General features: G+C 42.1%; 1 protein-coding gene across 1 annotated transcript; it reads left to right on the forward strand.

Annotated features, from left to right (window-relative positions):
- The first annotated feature begins 2,277 nt into the window (after window positions 1–2,277).
- On the forward strand, window positions 2,278–3,203 carry LOC131232334 (uncharacterized). Its single transcript, XM_058228568.1, has 2 exons — window positions 2,278–2,740; window positions 2,884–3,203. The coding sequence occupies exons 1-2, from the start codon at window positions 2,278–2,280 to the stop codon at window positions 3,201–3,203; spliced, it is 783 nt and encodes a 260-aa protein (XP_058084551.1).
- Window positions 3,204–14,725: the final 11,522 nt, after the last annotated feature.

Genomic DNA, 14,725 nt, shown 5'->3' on the forward strand with positions numbered 1-14,725 from the left:
AATAAAAACTACAGTGGGCTCTACCCTGGTCCACATGACCCTATGAACAGTTGGTTGGAAAATAAACATTATAATGGGCCCTAAGTTGGGTGAAAAATAAACATTATAATGGGCCCTAAGTTGGGTGAAAAATAAACATTATAATGGGCCCTAAGTTGGGTGAAAAATAAACATTATATTGGGCCCTAGGCTGGGTGGAGAATAAGCATTATGGTGAGTCCTACTTAGGACCCACCTATGTATGTATTGTAAACCACGCCCTCTATTAGTGTGGGCTCCATCATGATGTATGTGTTTCATCCAACTGTCCAACTGTTTTGGAGATAATTTAAGGCCCATTTTATGAGGCCCATTGTAATGTATACAAGGCCCACTGGTGTAGCCCACTTGAGGAATGCAAGGCCCATGTGACTAGACCCATCTTGATGCATTTGTGGCCCGTTATTGAGGCCCACCTTGATATGTATCTGTGAGACCCATGTATGAGGCCATTTGATGTATTAGAGGCCCATGGGTCGAGGCCCAATAGGATGAACATAATGTCCCTTGTAGTGTGACTCCACCATAGCATATGTATTGACACTTATAACGGGCCACGCCTTGGGAGCAATTCTGGTTTGACGTCCACATTAATAATGTTGGTTAAATGTCCACATTATAACTCTCCCCAAGGCCCACTGATAGGCCCATACTTGTGGTAAGTAGGCCGTCTAAGCCCATCTCCGCTATACACAGAGCTCATCTCTTTATACATGTTTAGTATAGATCCATGATTTATGATCATCCGCATCATATGTATGCCTGATGTGAGGAGTGACCGATCATATCCGATGCCTTCGGGCGGACTGCTTATGGGCTCCCTGATAGGCGGAGTTGCCTCATATAAGTGTATGGTACATGCAGGATTGTTGCATGACTGATAGTGTGACTCATGCACTTGCATTTGTGTGATTGTAGTTACTGTATGCCCTAGCGACATCAGGGCCATAGCCTTCACAGACACATCGTGGATGGCTGGGTTGGATACCGAAAATGTTTGGTTCTAGCATATGGGCGCCATAGACGTCCCTGGGTGAAAATCTCTAAACCCGATGGTACTAGAGGATGACTCCAACGTCGAGACCGAGTGGATATATGAGCGCACGAGGGTCGAATACCAGGAGGCCGCGTCTCCCACTGTGTCGTGGTCGGTTGGAAAGGAGTGTGGCCTTACTCGCCCGAGGGTAGGGGGCAATACTAGGCTGAGTTTGACCAGCTTGCGAATCGGTCCGCTATCGACGTGCCGGATAGGTATTGGCAGACTATTGGCCAGGCGGATAGTGAGGTTTCTTACGCTCACTTGGACTGTGCGGCTAGGAGAGCGACAGTGCCATTTGGAGTGTATTGAACCCCGGTGATTATCCAGAATGAGAACTGTACTGATACATGATGAGGATTGGCATGCTTGAGTTGCATCTTGCATCGCATGGCTGTGTTATGGCCGATAACATTCATATCTTGCACCGCATAGCCTTGGTACGGCTGATTGCATTCATGTGCTCATCACCGTGATTCTGCATTACTCTGACCATGCATTTTGAACACGCTTATATTGCGCACATACTTACACCACCCTCTAAGCTTTCTATAAGCTTATGCACGATTGATGCGTTTAGGTGACGCCAGGACACAGTCGCAGCCATAGTCTCGCTGTAGTTGGAGCGTGCAGCCAAGCTTCTGGAGTTTTATTTCTTTTGTTACATTGTATTTCCCCTTTCTGTCGCATTGTACTAAAAAGTTTTTGATCATAGTGGATTTTGTGGTGGTGTTCTTGTGGTTATTATTGTGGGTTATGCTTTTGTTATGCTCATTATGAATCAGACTGATGATTTGAAACCCTTCTTGCAGTATCCCAGGATCGGAACCTGGTGAATGGGTGCCGGGATCCGAGAATGGGGTTCTACGGAGGCTGTCGATGCCAGATTCGGCGATCGGGAATTTTGTGAGCCCGGTTTTCGAGTTCGGGGCGTGACAAAAGATCCTTGGGAAACACGGTTTGCGGAGCTCAACAACAAAATTCTGACACTAGAAAAGAAGCAGTAGCCGTCATCAGTTCCCGCCATCATTTAGGCGATGATGGAAGAGACCCAACCTCCCTTCACCTCGGTAATCATGAGCGAGGTAATGCCAAAGAGGTTCCGGATACCTCTAGTCATCCAATACTCTGGGTCTGGTGACCCATCTGAGCACGTAGAAGCTTATCGTTTGTAGATGTAAATCCAGACAATAACAGACGCGATGATGTGCAGAGGGTTCTCGATCACACTCATAGGATCCACTCAGAGTTGGTACTGTCAACTCAAGCCTAATTCCATTGGTTCCTTCGCGGAGCTTAGCCAATTATTCCTTACCCAGTTTATAAGTGGTAAGAAGAGTCGGAAGCCGAATACTCACCTGTTCACCTTCAAACAAGATCCTAAAGAGTCACTGAAAGACTACATCACTAGCTTCAATGAGGAAGCGTTACAAGTGGAAGACTACGATGATAAGATGACACTCTCTGCCGTGTTCGGGGGTCTAAAAGAGGAAAAGTTCACCTTCTCTATTGGGAAGAATCCGCCAAAGACGTTAGCTGACCTCATCGCCAGAGCTCAGAAGTATACTAACGCCGAAGAATTCTCCAATGCCCGCAAGAATGTTCAAGTGACAGAGCCGACTGGTAAGGGGAAGAGACCAAGGAACGAAGAATTCCAGCCATCCAGTAAGGGACCAGATGATTGCACCCCTCGCAATCGTCGCTCGAGCAGAAAACCAGAGGAAAAATTTTATTCCACACTCCCCTCAACACATCTACCAAGCAGATTTTGCTGGACATCAAAGGACACAAACTTCTAAATTGGCCAGTGTGTATGAAGGTCGACCCCGATCATCGAGACAGGTGCAAGTACTGTCGCTTTCATCGGGTTCACGGCCACAACATAGCTGATTGCGTGGATCTCAAGGATGAGATCGAGACCCTTATTCATAAGGGACATCTACGTCGATACGCCAAGGGAGAAAGAACCACTCAAAAAGAAGAGCGAGAACAAGAACAGCCAAACAACCCCCCGAAGAGCCAACCGAAATCCGCACCATCTTTGGTAGCTTATCTAATAGAGGAGACTCAAATCGGGCTCGAAAAGCCTACTCTCGAAAGTCTGATCCGGAGCATTACGTCCACTTGACCAAGCGGCCTAGCAAGGAACTCCGGGTCAGCCCGTGTAGTTTGACCTTCACGGAAGACGATGCGCACGGAATCCAGCACCAGCACAACAACACCCTAGTGGTTACTATGACCATAGTAAACCATAAGGTGTACCGCATCTTGGTCGACACCGAAGCTCGGCCGACGTAATCTACTCTGAAGCCTTTGAAAGAATGGGGATTCCAAGGTCACGTCTCAGACTTGTGAAGACCCCCTTGCACAGCTTTGCCGGAGAAAAGGTAATCTCCGAAGGAGCCATCTCCCTCCCCGTAACCGCGAGAGAAGGACAACATCAAGTCACCCTCATGGTGGACTTCCTTGTTGTCAATGTGCCATCAGTGCACAACGTCATTCTGGGCAGGCCTTCCCTCAATGCAACGAGAGTAGTTGTTTCCACCTATCATTTGATGATGAAGTTCCCCGTCGAGGGTGGAACAAGATACCTCCGAGACGATCAGCGCGAAGCTCAGAAATGCTATGCTATAACAGTGAAGAAAGGGTCCGTGAAGCAAGCACTCACCTTCCATATCCTAGATCTCAGAGGACCGGTGGAAGACTCATCTGTGGAAGACTTGGAGAGAGGCAGACCCGAGTAAGACGATTCAACTCGGAACATCGTTGAACCCTGAACAACGGTCTGAAATGATGAACTTCTTACGGCAACATAGAGACGTCTTTGCGTGGTCGCATGGAGACATGCCAGGGATCTCCTCGGATGTTATGGTCCACAGGCTGAATGTGGACCCGGATCACAAAACCGTGAAGCAGAAGAGGAGACCATTCAATGTCGAGCGATACGAAGCCATAGCCGATGAAGTCTCCATTCTGCTCGACGCCGGCTTCATAGAGGAAGTACACTATCCTGACTGGATCACAAACGTGGTCCTTGTCAAGAAAGCCAACGAGAAATGGCTGTCAAGGAGATACAATGCCTCACTGGGCGAGTAGCAGTGCTCGGACGGTTTATATCTAGGGCTATAGACAAATGTCTCCCCTTCTTTCAACAGTTGAAGGGTCATAAGAAGGCAGAATGGACTTCAGAATGCGAACAGGCCTTCCAGCAACTGAAACTGTATTTAGGTTCACCCCCCTACTGTCTAAACCCGAAGAGGGTGAGCCCCTGTTCTTATATCTTGTAGTCTCGTCCTCAGTGGTCAGCTCGGTCCTGATCAGAGAAGTAGGGAGCAAGCAGCATCTCGTATACTATGTGAGTAAAGCCATGGTGCCAGCTAAGACAAGATATCCTGCTTTGGAGAAGCTAGCGCTCAGTCTCGTCGTTTCGGCTCGGAGTTTACGTCTGTACTTCCAAGCTCATTCCATCATCGTCTTAACCGACTCTCACCTCAAGCAAATCCTTTAGAGGCCCGAAGTGTCGGGTTGATTAACCAAGTGGGCCATCGAACTTGGGGCATTCGACATTCAGTTCCGACCGAGGACAACAATCAAAAGCCAAGCCGTGACCGACTTTATTGCAGAATTCACCACTCCAATTGAAGGAACGATCAGTGCCGAAGTCGAAATGACTCCCTCGCCTGTTCCCCCAAGTGATCAAAAAACGGAATGTGAACCAGGATGTATTCTCTATGTAGACGGGTCATCTAATGCCAAACTTGCCGGAGCAGGGATTGTTCTGGTCACACCTGATTCCACACCCATCTAATATGCGATCCGACTTTTGCTCTTCCTTGGACAGCGTTTATTTGGTCGTATGGGAAAACTATATATTTATAGCATAAATATAGTTTATGCTATGAATGTATCAACAAAAAATGAAACTATATATTTATGCTATGAATCATGAGTGTAGTCTTTACAATGCTTTTAAGATTTTAAATTTTCTTTCATGTTTTTGTCAATTACTGTCCTTAATTGGATTTTTCATCCTTTTATTTTCATATTAATATTATTATTTACTCTTCTCCTTTTTTCAAATCATTATCTTCTCCATCTTTAAACGTACAAAACTTCTACCTTACAGCATTCATAGCCAGAGGTGAAAGAACTGAGATTCAATACAAAACTGCAATGGTTCTTTGAATGTATTTATTGTCTTGCCAGTTAGGTTCCTATGGCTTAAAAGTCACAAATTATTAGATCGATGTCAGTCATCCAATTATATGAGATTTTATTGTTGGTTGTGAATTATTTTTCTCATTATTTTGAATGGTGTTAGTTGGTAGGACTCAATGGAGATTCTAATACATTGCCCTTCTCTTTAAGAAACAAATTTCACCCATTCAATAATAAAATGGTGCACGCATCCACTCTAAACACATTTCACCCATTCAATAATAATAGACTTCGTGTCCACTCTGTACTATTGATATTATTGTTAATCTACTTGGTTTTTTTTTTTTTTTTTTTGGTTTTAGATAATTGGACAGTATATATACTATTTTTCTAAATTTTATTAAAGGGGCAAGGCTTTAGTGGATCCAGGAAACCACCTACCTCGGTTGTTCCAGGACTATGAGGCCCAAAAGTATGTGTTTTATATCCATGCCATTCATCTGTTTTTCCAGCTAAAAATGAAGCAGATCCAAATCTTAGATGGACCACACCACATGAAATAGGGGTGATTGAACTCCCACCATTAAAAACTTATTGGGAGACATGAAAGTTTTAGATCAAGCCGATATTTGTGTTTTCCCTTCTTCCGGTTTCCGTGACATTACCAACTGGTTGGATTGGCAAATAAATATTATGGGGGGCCTTAAGAAGTTTTTAGTGGTGTGCCTTCAATCATAACTTTTTCTTGTGGTGTGGTCCACTTCGGATTTGAATGGGAAGTGGATTGCATAGTGTGCCACACACCATTGATCTCAAAGGTGTGTTGATGTCATCAAGTTTCGTAGACCTCCCAATAATGTGTTATATCTACACGGTTCATCCGTTTTTTAAAGATACTTTTAAGGCATAATTTTAAAAATGATGTAAATCCAAAGCTCAAGTAAGCCCCATGGCAAAAAGAGTGGGAATTGAACAACTACCATTAAAACTTCTTGGAGCAACAAAAGTTTTCAATCAAGTTGGTATTTGGGCTTTTCCTTTATGTAAGCGAAAGTGACTTTATAAACTGGTTGGATGGCAAATAAGCATCACGGTGAGCCCTAAGAAAGTTTCAATAGCAGGCGTCATTGTCCAAAATGTTTTTTTATAGGATAATCTACTTGACTTTTGAATCTGCATCATTTTTTAACTCATGCCCTACAATGATCTCTTAAAATTGATAAACGGCATGGATATAACACATACATCATGGTGAGGCCCACAGAACTTGGTGCATACCACCCAATCCGCTTCCATTTGGATCAACTTCGCTTTTGGGCTCATGCCCTAAACTGAGGTGTAAAAACGAATGGATGGCATAGATATAAAATACATACAACATGATGGGCCCCACATACCGGATCCACAGAAGCGGCGTCCTAATTAAAGATCCATTGAACCTAATTAAAATTTACAAGACTAGGCCGAGTCACAGCCACGTCAATGCACTGACTAGTGTCCAAGTCTCCACTCATATTTGTGGTATAAGTGGCTTGTACTATGCATTTTACACTGCCGTCTGCACGTATTATGCAAGTGGCTTGTATGTACATGAATCCAAACCACCCAAATTGCGGTACAATCACCTCTGTTTGTCCATTAAAATGGAAATTCATGAGAGGTTCAAACTGACATAGAATATAAATTAATTTGACGGTGAGGATTATCAAATCAATATTATTTTCATGATCGGAGGGTTCGGATCGAGATAAATGCATGACAAGAGTAGATTGGTAGTGTGCGTGTGTTTGATAAACCATAATCCGGCAGAGTATGGTATAAATTCCTCACTAACTCTAACCTGATTTCGAATCCGGGATTAGATTTTCCGACTTTCTATTGTTTGGGGCTAACCTGACTTCGGCTACTGGCTGCTCAAGTGCACTCGCGCACTTGAATTTTGCAAGGTTCACACGTGTACACGTGACACTCATACGGAGGATATCATCCATACAGGCCCATCGTGTATAAGATCCAGTCCAGGCCTAAAGTCAGGCCTGTCCGGTCAATTAGTAGGCCATACGTATATTGAGTGTCGATTTTTGGTCAATCTCTTTAACGATCCGTTTTTATTGTACGTGTACGGTCCAACTAATGAGTGGACGGTTTGTGGCCAGGCATCTTGAGAATGAAGTCCAAAAATGAGTGGCTTGGATCTCATGAACATGCTAGAAACGACTTCTAGCAAAGTATACTCGCGCGAATGCGCTTAGAAGGGTTCTATCGTGAATGGTGGAAAGTCATACCCATTGGGAGCTGTGACTGTACTCGTTCACGAGATCCATGCCGTTCATTAGGTAGAGTGCAGTGTCGGCAAGTCGTGGCCACAGCTCAGATGGTCTCACCGTTCTACCTTATTTCTGATCGATTGAAGCAAAGTTAATAAATTATTATTTTTTTAAAAAGGGACACGTGGCATTATACGTGGTATAGAGCTCTCTGAATAAAATTTATAAGAAATTTAAGTACCGAATTATAGTTGACACCGATTTAGAGAGAGAAAGACGTGTGACCAGAAAAATACTATATCAGAGAGAAATAGATGCTTGGAACACGATGGAGAGGCAGAATGCGGCCCAAATGAATAAATTGTGATGGAAGGAAATAGAGTTCAGTTGAGAAATGATAAACAATTATAAAAGAAAAATGTAATAAAAAATTATTTTAGAGAAAAGCTTTTCAACTATGATAACGCAGGAATAAGAAAGACATTTCAACTACGAATTATTTTAGAGAAAAGCTTTTCAACTATGATAACGTAGGAATAAGAAAGACTTTTCAACTCCGGTGTCCACTCGAATAATAATAGAAATATTTAGAAGAATAAGCGGTGTGTCAATAATCTATAAATAGGATAGAAAATCTACAAAGCAGGAAACGAACACAATAGAATTTAATGCCAAACAAATTTATCAATTTATTTTGTCTTATCGTAGGAGTAGCGATAATTCAGTAGTGGTAATTCTTAGCTATAGGTCTTAGTTGTAATTTAAATCTACGCTCATATATTGGATTTATGTTTTGTCCAATATCACGTAGTTCTTTCAAGAGACACATTCTTCCAATTGCTCCTAACAATCGATTATAAGTTTTTCATTTTGCATGATTACACTTGTATTCTAAAAAGTCATTTCTTGGAGAAGGCAAAGCGTAAGTCATCCTCAGAGTAAGAACCCCACCCTCCGACAATCATCTGATCATTACAAAATTTTGCGAGTGACCAAGTAAGTAATTGATCTTCTCATAATCCGATCATATATATTTACGTTGGAGGTATCTGCTTATTTCAACACTTGGGGTTGAAAGCTGTCTAGTTTGGATCAAGCCTCTATATTGATTCTGGTACACCTGTGCATTCACACACGTAATAGAAAACAAACCGGAGAAAGAGCACCAACAATTTTTTGCACACCAGGTGGGACTCAATTAAGAAGTATACTTACCAGTGCGGTAATTTTCCAGAATCATGAGTCGAATGGATAGTTGTAATAGTTTAGCAATTGCCACTAATGTTGTTATAACTAACGAGCCTCCTGTTCAGGAAGAAGAGTTGTAATTTCAACAGGTGTCCGAGCAAGTAAATCAACCACCTATTCTGGTGCATGTTCCACCGAACCCGAATAGACTATCAACATCTCGAGTTGAACCTCTCGAGATTATGTTAGCCGTGATAGTTGATTTGTAAAGGGAAATTCAGCACATTGTAGAATTATTGCGAATTCAAGCTGAACAGTTACGAGCTCAGACTGAAACCTTTAATAGGTGGATGGTTGGCGATACTAAGGGTATGAATCGGTTGGTGGCTTTGTTTGCCGAAAATGAACCCGTTGCACCTCAGCAACAGGTCAATAATATTTTTATTAAGAATCTTACACCTGTACCACCAGCCCAGCTAGTGCCACAGACATTTCCTTTATGGCGAAATATAACACATGTTCCTATCCCTGGTCTAATCCAAGGCATGTGAAATTCACCACCACTGGTAAATCTCAGGCGTCTTGAACATGAGAATAGAAACTTAATTCCTGAAGCCGGGAATCAATGGATACCTGGATAGTAGAAGGTCGACTTTAGGTTATTTGTTTGTGTTAGCGGGTGGAGCAATGAGTTGGATGTTGAAGCTTCAGTTTGTGGTGGCTCTTTCCACTACCGAAGCTGAGTATATGACAGTGATGGAGGCATTCAAGGAATGTGTTTGGTTAAGAGGAATGATAAATTAGTTGGGGCTTCAGCAAGAGGTTGCGCCGGTGAATTATGATAGTAAAAGTGCTATCAATTTGACTAAAAATTTTGTTTATCACTCACGTACTAAACATATTGATCTTCATCACCATTTTATCTAACAAGTGCTTGAGGAAGGAGGCGTTACTCTGGAGAAGAATCACACGAGCGTGAATCCAGCGAACATGCTCACTAAGGTGGTTCCCTTAAAGAAGTTCAAATTTTGTGTAACTTCTTTGAGCTTGGCAAAGGCATAAAAGGAAGACGAAGGATGCACGAGAAGTAATGGTTGAGTTATGATGCATGGAGAAATTAGAGAAGAGGATAAGAAGATACAAAGAATGAAGATTGAAGGCATGGTGGAGATTGTTATTGATGTCTCAAATCTTTTCAGCACACTACCAAAAAATAGGGCAAAGGTTACGGACTGTGGAAGTATTTTCCTACAGATATAATCCATAGCTATATTACTACAGATTTAAACTATAGATAAAAGCTACTACCCCACTAGAGACTCATGGTCCTATATTGCGTAATAGGGTTTGTTGATGCCATTAACAAACAATTTAATGCCATCAAGAGCTGTGCGATGCCATCAACAGTTGCTCAATGCCATCGAAAAAATCCAAAAATCTCATGATTTGTTGTTGGACACTTTTAGTATCCTAGCCATCGACGAGTCATCGATGATATCAAAATCCCATCGAAGTGCTATCGAGAAAATTTGAAAAATTCATGTTTAGTCACTGGAACGGTTTGGTGATTTGTTCAATGACATTGAAGGGGTTTGATGTCATCGACAACCTACCGATGCAATCGAAGTCCCATCGAAGGTGTCATCGAACAATCACCTCCACCTATCTCCAGCCAAGAACGGGAAGGAGCTTTGAGTGGCCATCATGATGTATGGGTCTTATCTACACTATCCATCCCTTTTTTTTTGTATTGAGCAAATGAGCATCCACAGCTGGCCGTCGATAAGAAAATGAGCATCTGTAGCAGGTGGCGATACATGTATAATTAGAGTTGTACACAAGTCGAACCGAGTCAGGCTTGGCATAGCTTGGCTTGTCCAGTAACTAACCCCAGCTCGAACTCGACTTGGCTTAGTCCTCAAGCCTAACTGGCTAGCTTGGTTTGGTTCGGTTAGCAGCTCAGGCCTGTTCAAATCAATTTCGAGACTCTACGATATTTTCTCAAACACATAAAGTGTACCTTCAATTTCTCACAGAATGCAAAATAGTAACAATGCTTTACATGTATTTCATCAAACACTTGACGAGCAACATCAAAATTAAGATACGAGGAAAATGTATGCACCTGAAACATAGTGATTTATTTCATATTCATTCCTTCCTCACCACCATCCAATCCCTCAGTGAATGTATGCACCCAAAACAACACTTTGTTTAGTCATTTCATCGAACACTTGGCGACCAACATCAATATCAAAATAACTGAGTCACTGAGCCAATTCAATCTGAGTCGATTCAAGTTGAAGTTTTATCCGAGTTAAGTCGAACTCAGACAAAATTTAACTCAGCTCAAAATTTTTTAGAGCCTCACTTGATCCTATCCAATCTCAGCCTAAGAGAGCAAGCTGATCGAGCTAATCGACACGTGCATAGCTCAGGACCTACAACTATCTTTTATCTTTTTTCCGACGTCATGTTGGGATAGGTGCTGTGGGCCTCACATCCCTAGCCAGATGTAATGACCCTGGAAAATTTTGTGCTTATCTTTCCCTAAGTAGTTGTTTGTGGGGTAATTAGCGCTATACTTGATTGCTTGTGAAATCTGCATCAATCACTTTAAATTCGATTTGCATGACTCAAAACCTGGAGATTAGTTAGCGCTATATTACTCTGAAATCTGGAATCCATCGCTAAATCCAGTTGTTCTGGGGATTTTTTGGAAGTTCTGGATCGGACCTGGACCGCGCGTCGAAAGTCCGATTGCGATGATCTTAGGCTGTTGCGGTCACCATATTGGGCTTGACCATCACCTCAAAAATTAAGTCCAGATGTTGTTCTGAGTCGATTTTTTTGAGTTCGGAGTGAAGAGTGTGAGAACGGTTGGAAATTTATTAAGCTTTTATGAAATCTGAGTCGTGTCGCTTGCACGATGATTTTAAGCTATCTAACCGTTGGATTTTGACCCAATTTCACCCTCTGATCAGGGAAGGTGGCCCAGGTATATCCTTATGCTTGTGGACCTGATCGAGATTCTGTGACCTTTGAATTGAGTGTGGTCCGCCACGACTGATCTGAAGAGCCGGTCGGTACGAAAACTCAGCCTGACCTAGATCAATGGTCAGAGAGCTTAAGTCCGACCTTTCGCGATATTTGGCCCACCAGAAGTGCTTTGTTGGATCGAGAGAGGCTTGCTTTGGTTATAACCTAAGTATACCTTGTCCCTGGGGTTATTTTCATCAATTTGAGGCCTATTTATAGTCCTTAAACCCTAGCTCTCTTTTCCATACGCATTTTCTCTAACCTAGCTTGGAGAGAGAGTGGAAAAGAGAGAGATAGTGAGAGAGAAGTTGGTGAATCATCTTGGATTCTTTCCTGTTCTTCTACATCCTTGAACCTTCACTTTGAATCGTTATTCTGACGATTCTGAGTTCATCTTTGGGTAAGTTAACCTAACCCTAATCTGTGTTAGAGCTTAGATTAGTCTTGGTGTTGTTGTATCTCATTTCTATCCTTGTTTTAGGATTTTCTATCGCCGTTGACGAAGACAACTCGTCTGAAATCAATTCGGTGTTCTTTTCTGGCTTAAGGTGCGGACTTTGAGTGTATAGGTTATGGTTTTCAAGGCTTTCAATGCCAGTGAATGATTTATTCTTGTTATGGATGAGATTTCACATGCCAAATGTTGTATTTACTTTGCGTTCCTTATATGCATGTGCTATATTGAGATTTGTGTATTTTATGTGTATGTATAAAGTACCGTATATGTATAAAATATGAACATGTGATTGCCATGATTATTTATCGTGTATGTATGCTAGATGTATGTGCGACAACTCCTTGGTAAAAGGAATTGTCCAAATGCTTGTATTTCAACATATGTCATATATGTTGTATTATGTATTCTAAGTGTTTGTAGAAATGTCTGAATGATTTAATGTGTGATATTTTAACCTAGTATGGGCGTTGAGAAGCGATTTTTAACTCTCCCACTAGTGTGTATGATTTCCTTCTTGCTAGTTACATTCCTTGTTATTTAATTTCAAGCATTACTTATGCTTACATTTATGTTAAGTTGATATTCTTCAAATGCTTGAGTACCACGTGATTTGAGTTGTTGTTCCTTTACTGTTCTACATTTAATATGAATATCTATTGTAGGGTAATGTGTTTGGGACTATGAATAGTCCAGGAAATCGATAATCTGCCTTAAGGTTGTGGCCGAGATCGCTTTCGCCACAAAGGACGTGATTAGACGAACCCGAGTCGTATTAGAGTTGTCGGCAGTGGTTTGGCCACACGGAGTGTTTGCGCACTCTATGTCATTCAATCCAACGTGCGCTCGTGCTAGTCGAGTTCGTCAAGTAACCCAATTATCTGATGTATGTTCACCATGTATGGACTCTACTGTTTGAATCTAGGGTGCCGAACTTACCAGTGAAATCCTATTAACCATGGTACTTGATCCGTTAAGACTCATGAGCCGGACATGGTGGTATGGGACACCGTGGTCGAGCTGTCGGCCTACGCTGGGGTGACGAGCCTCCCCGTAGTGACCAGTGAGCAACCAAACTCGTGAGCCGATTATGGTGGTATGGGACACTATATTCGTGCTGTCGGCCTACATTGATTGGTGACGAGCCCTTTGTAGTGACCTCGAGCATACCTGGATACCGCAATGAGGTGATGACCCGAACTGTGGTAATAAAGGTATGGAAGGCGTGCATTGATTGGTGACGAGCCCTTTGCAACGACCTACAACTACAAGATCGTATGAAATGTCTAGGATTGACGACCCTAGAATGGATCACTGTTTGGATGGTGATATGAGGAAGGTACTTTAGCTTCCCAATCCTGCTGTATGAAAAGGACTAATAACAACTTGGTAATCATATCCATGCACCGCATTTGCATGTGCTTTGTAGATGTGGCACACTTTGAGGTGGTGTCATGCGTAACGTAAGATGAAGACGCTGAGGGTGTACGCGTGAGGGCACGCATCATTTTGCATACATCCTTGCATTAACAAGAGTACTTAGGATTTGTTTAATTGTTTTGCTTTATCATTTCTGCTTGATTGAACTGATAACATGTTAACCAGTGCCTTATTGTTCCACTGAGTTGATCACTCACTCCCACGTTCTGGGGCGGTGTTAAACACCCACCAGACTCTGTCTTAGGTTCTGATGTTGCAGATGTGGATGCGACTTCTGAGGCAGAGCGGGAGATGGATGATGATGAGGCTGCTTTCTCTTATATGCAGTTTTCAGACGGGTTCTAGCGAGCTTGTTCTGATGCGCGGGATTTTGGGATTATTTTTGGGAAATTAAATGATGTAACTTGATACTTGTAATTTTGATAATAACACTTTCATTACGACCTGGTTTGTATATGTACTTCAGGGATTCACACTTGTACACATATATTTCTATAAGTCTTCCGCTTGCTTTATTCACTTATCCTTGAATTATATCTGCGTTTTGGCTTAATCTATTCCATGTTTTATGCACTAATACAGACAACATACATCCATCATTAAATATGTTGCATAAGTGATGTTTTGGAACTCGGGAGCTGAGTTATGCTCGACCCCCGAATTTCAGGGTGTTACACCAGATGAGGTGCTGTCTCTATCAAACCAATCCTCGATTTTCATGGGAATGAAATAAGTCAATCCAGCGGCTAATTACAGCCATAAAAAATAAATATTTTAATCAGTTTCTTTCCTGTATTTAAAACAGAAAAGTTTGATACTCTACCACACTATGATAGTTGATACACAGGTGTTAATAAGTTGTATACGTAGCATACAACTAACTCAAACTAAATGCGTGTGGATTAGGTACTACCTCCACCAAGACAGCTAGAGATGGACGGTCCTGTCAAGGGCTTTGGACGCCGCTATAATGTATATGCTTTATCCACACCGTTCATCCGTTCTGAAAAAATTACTTTAGATGATGTTTCCAAAAACAAGGCTGATCAAATGTTAGGTGGATCACAACATAGGAAATAGTGCACCAAAAACAGTGGGAATTGA

This window comes from Magnolia sinica, chromosome 18, assembly GCF_029962835.1.
Source record: "Magnolia sinica isolate HGM2019 chromosome 18, MsV1, whole genome shotgun sequence".
Classification (NCBI taxonomy): Eukaryota; Viridiplantae; Streptophyta; class Magnoliopsida; order Magnoliales; family Magnoliaceae; genus Magnolia; species Magnolia sinica.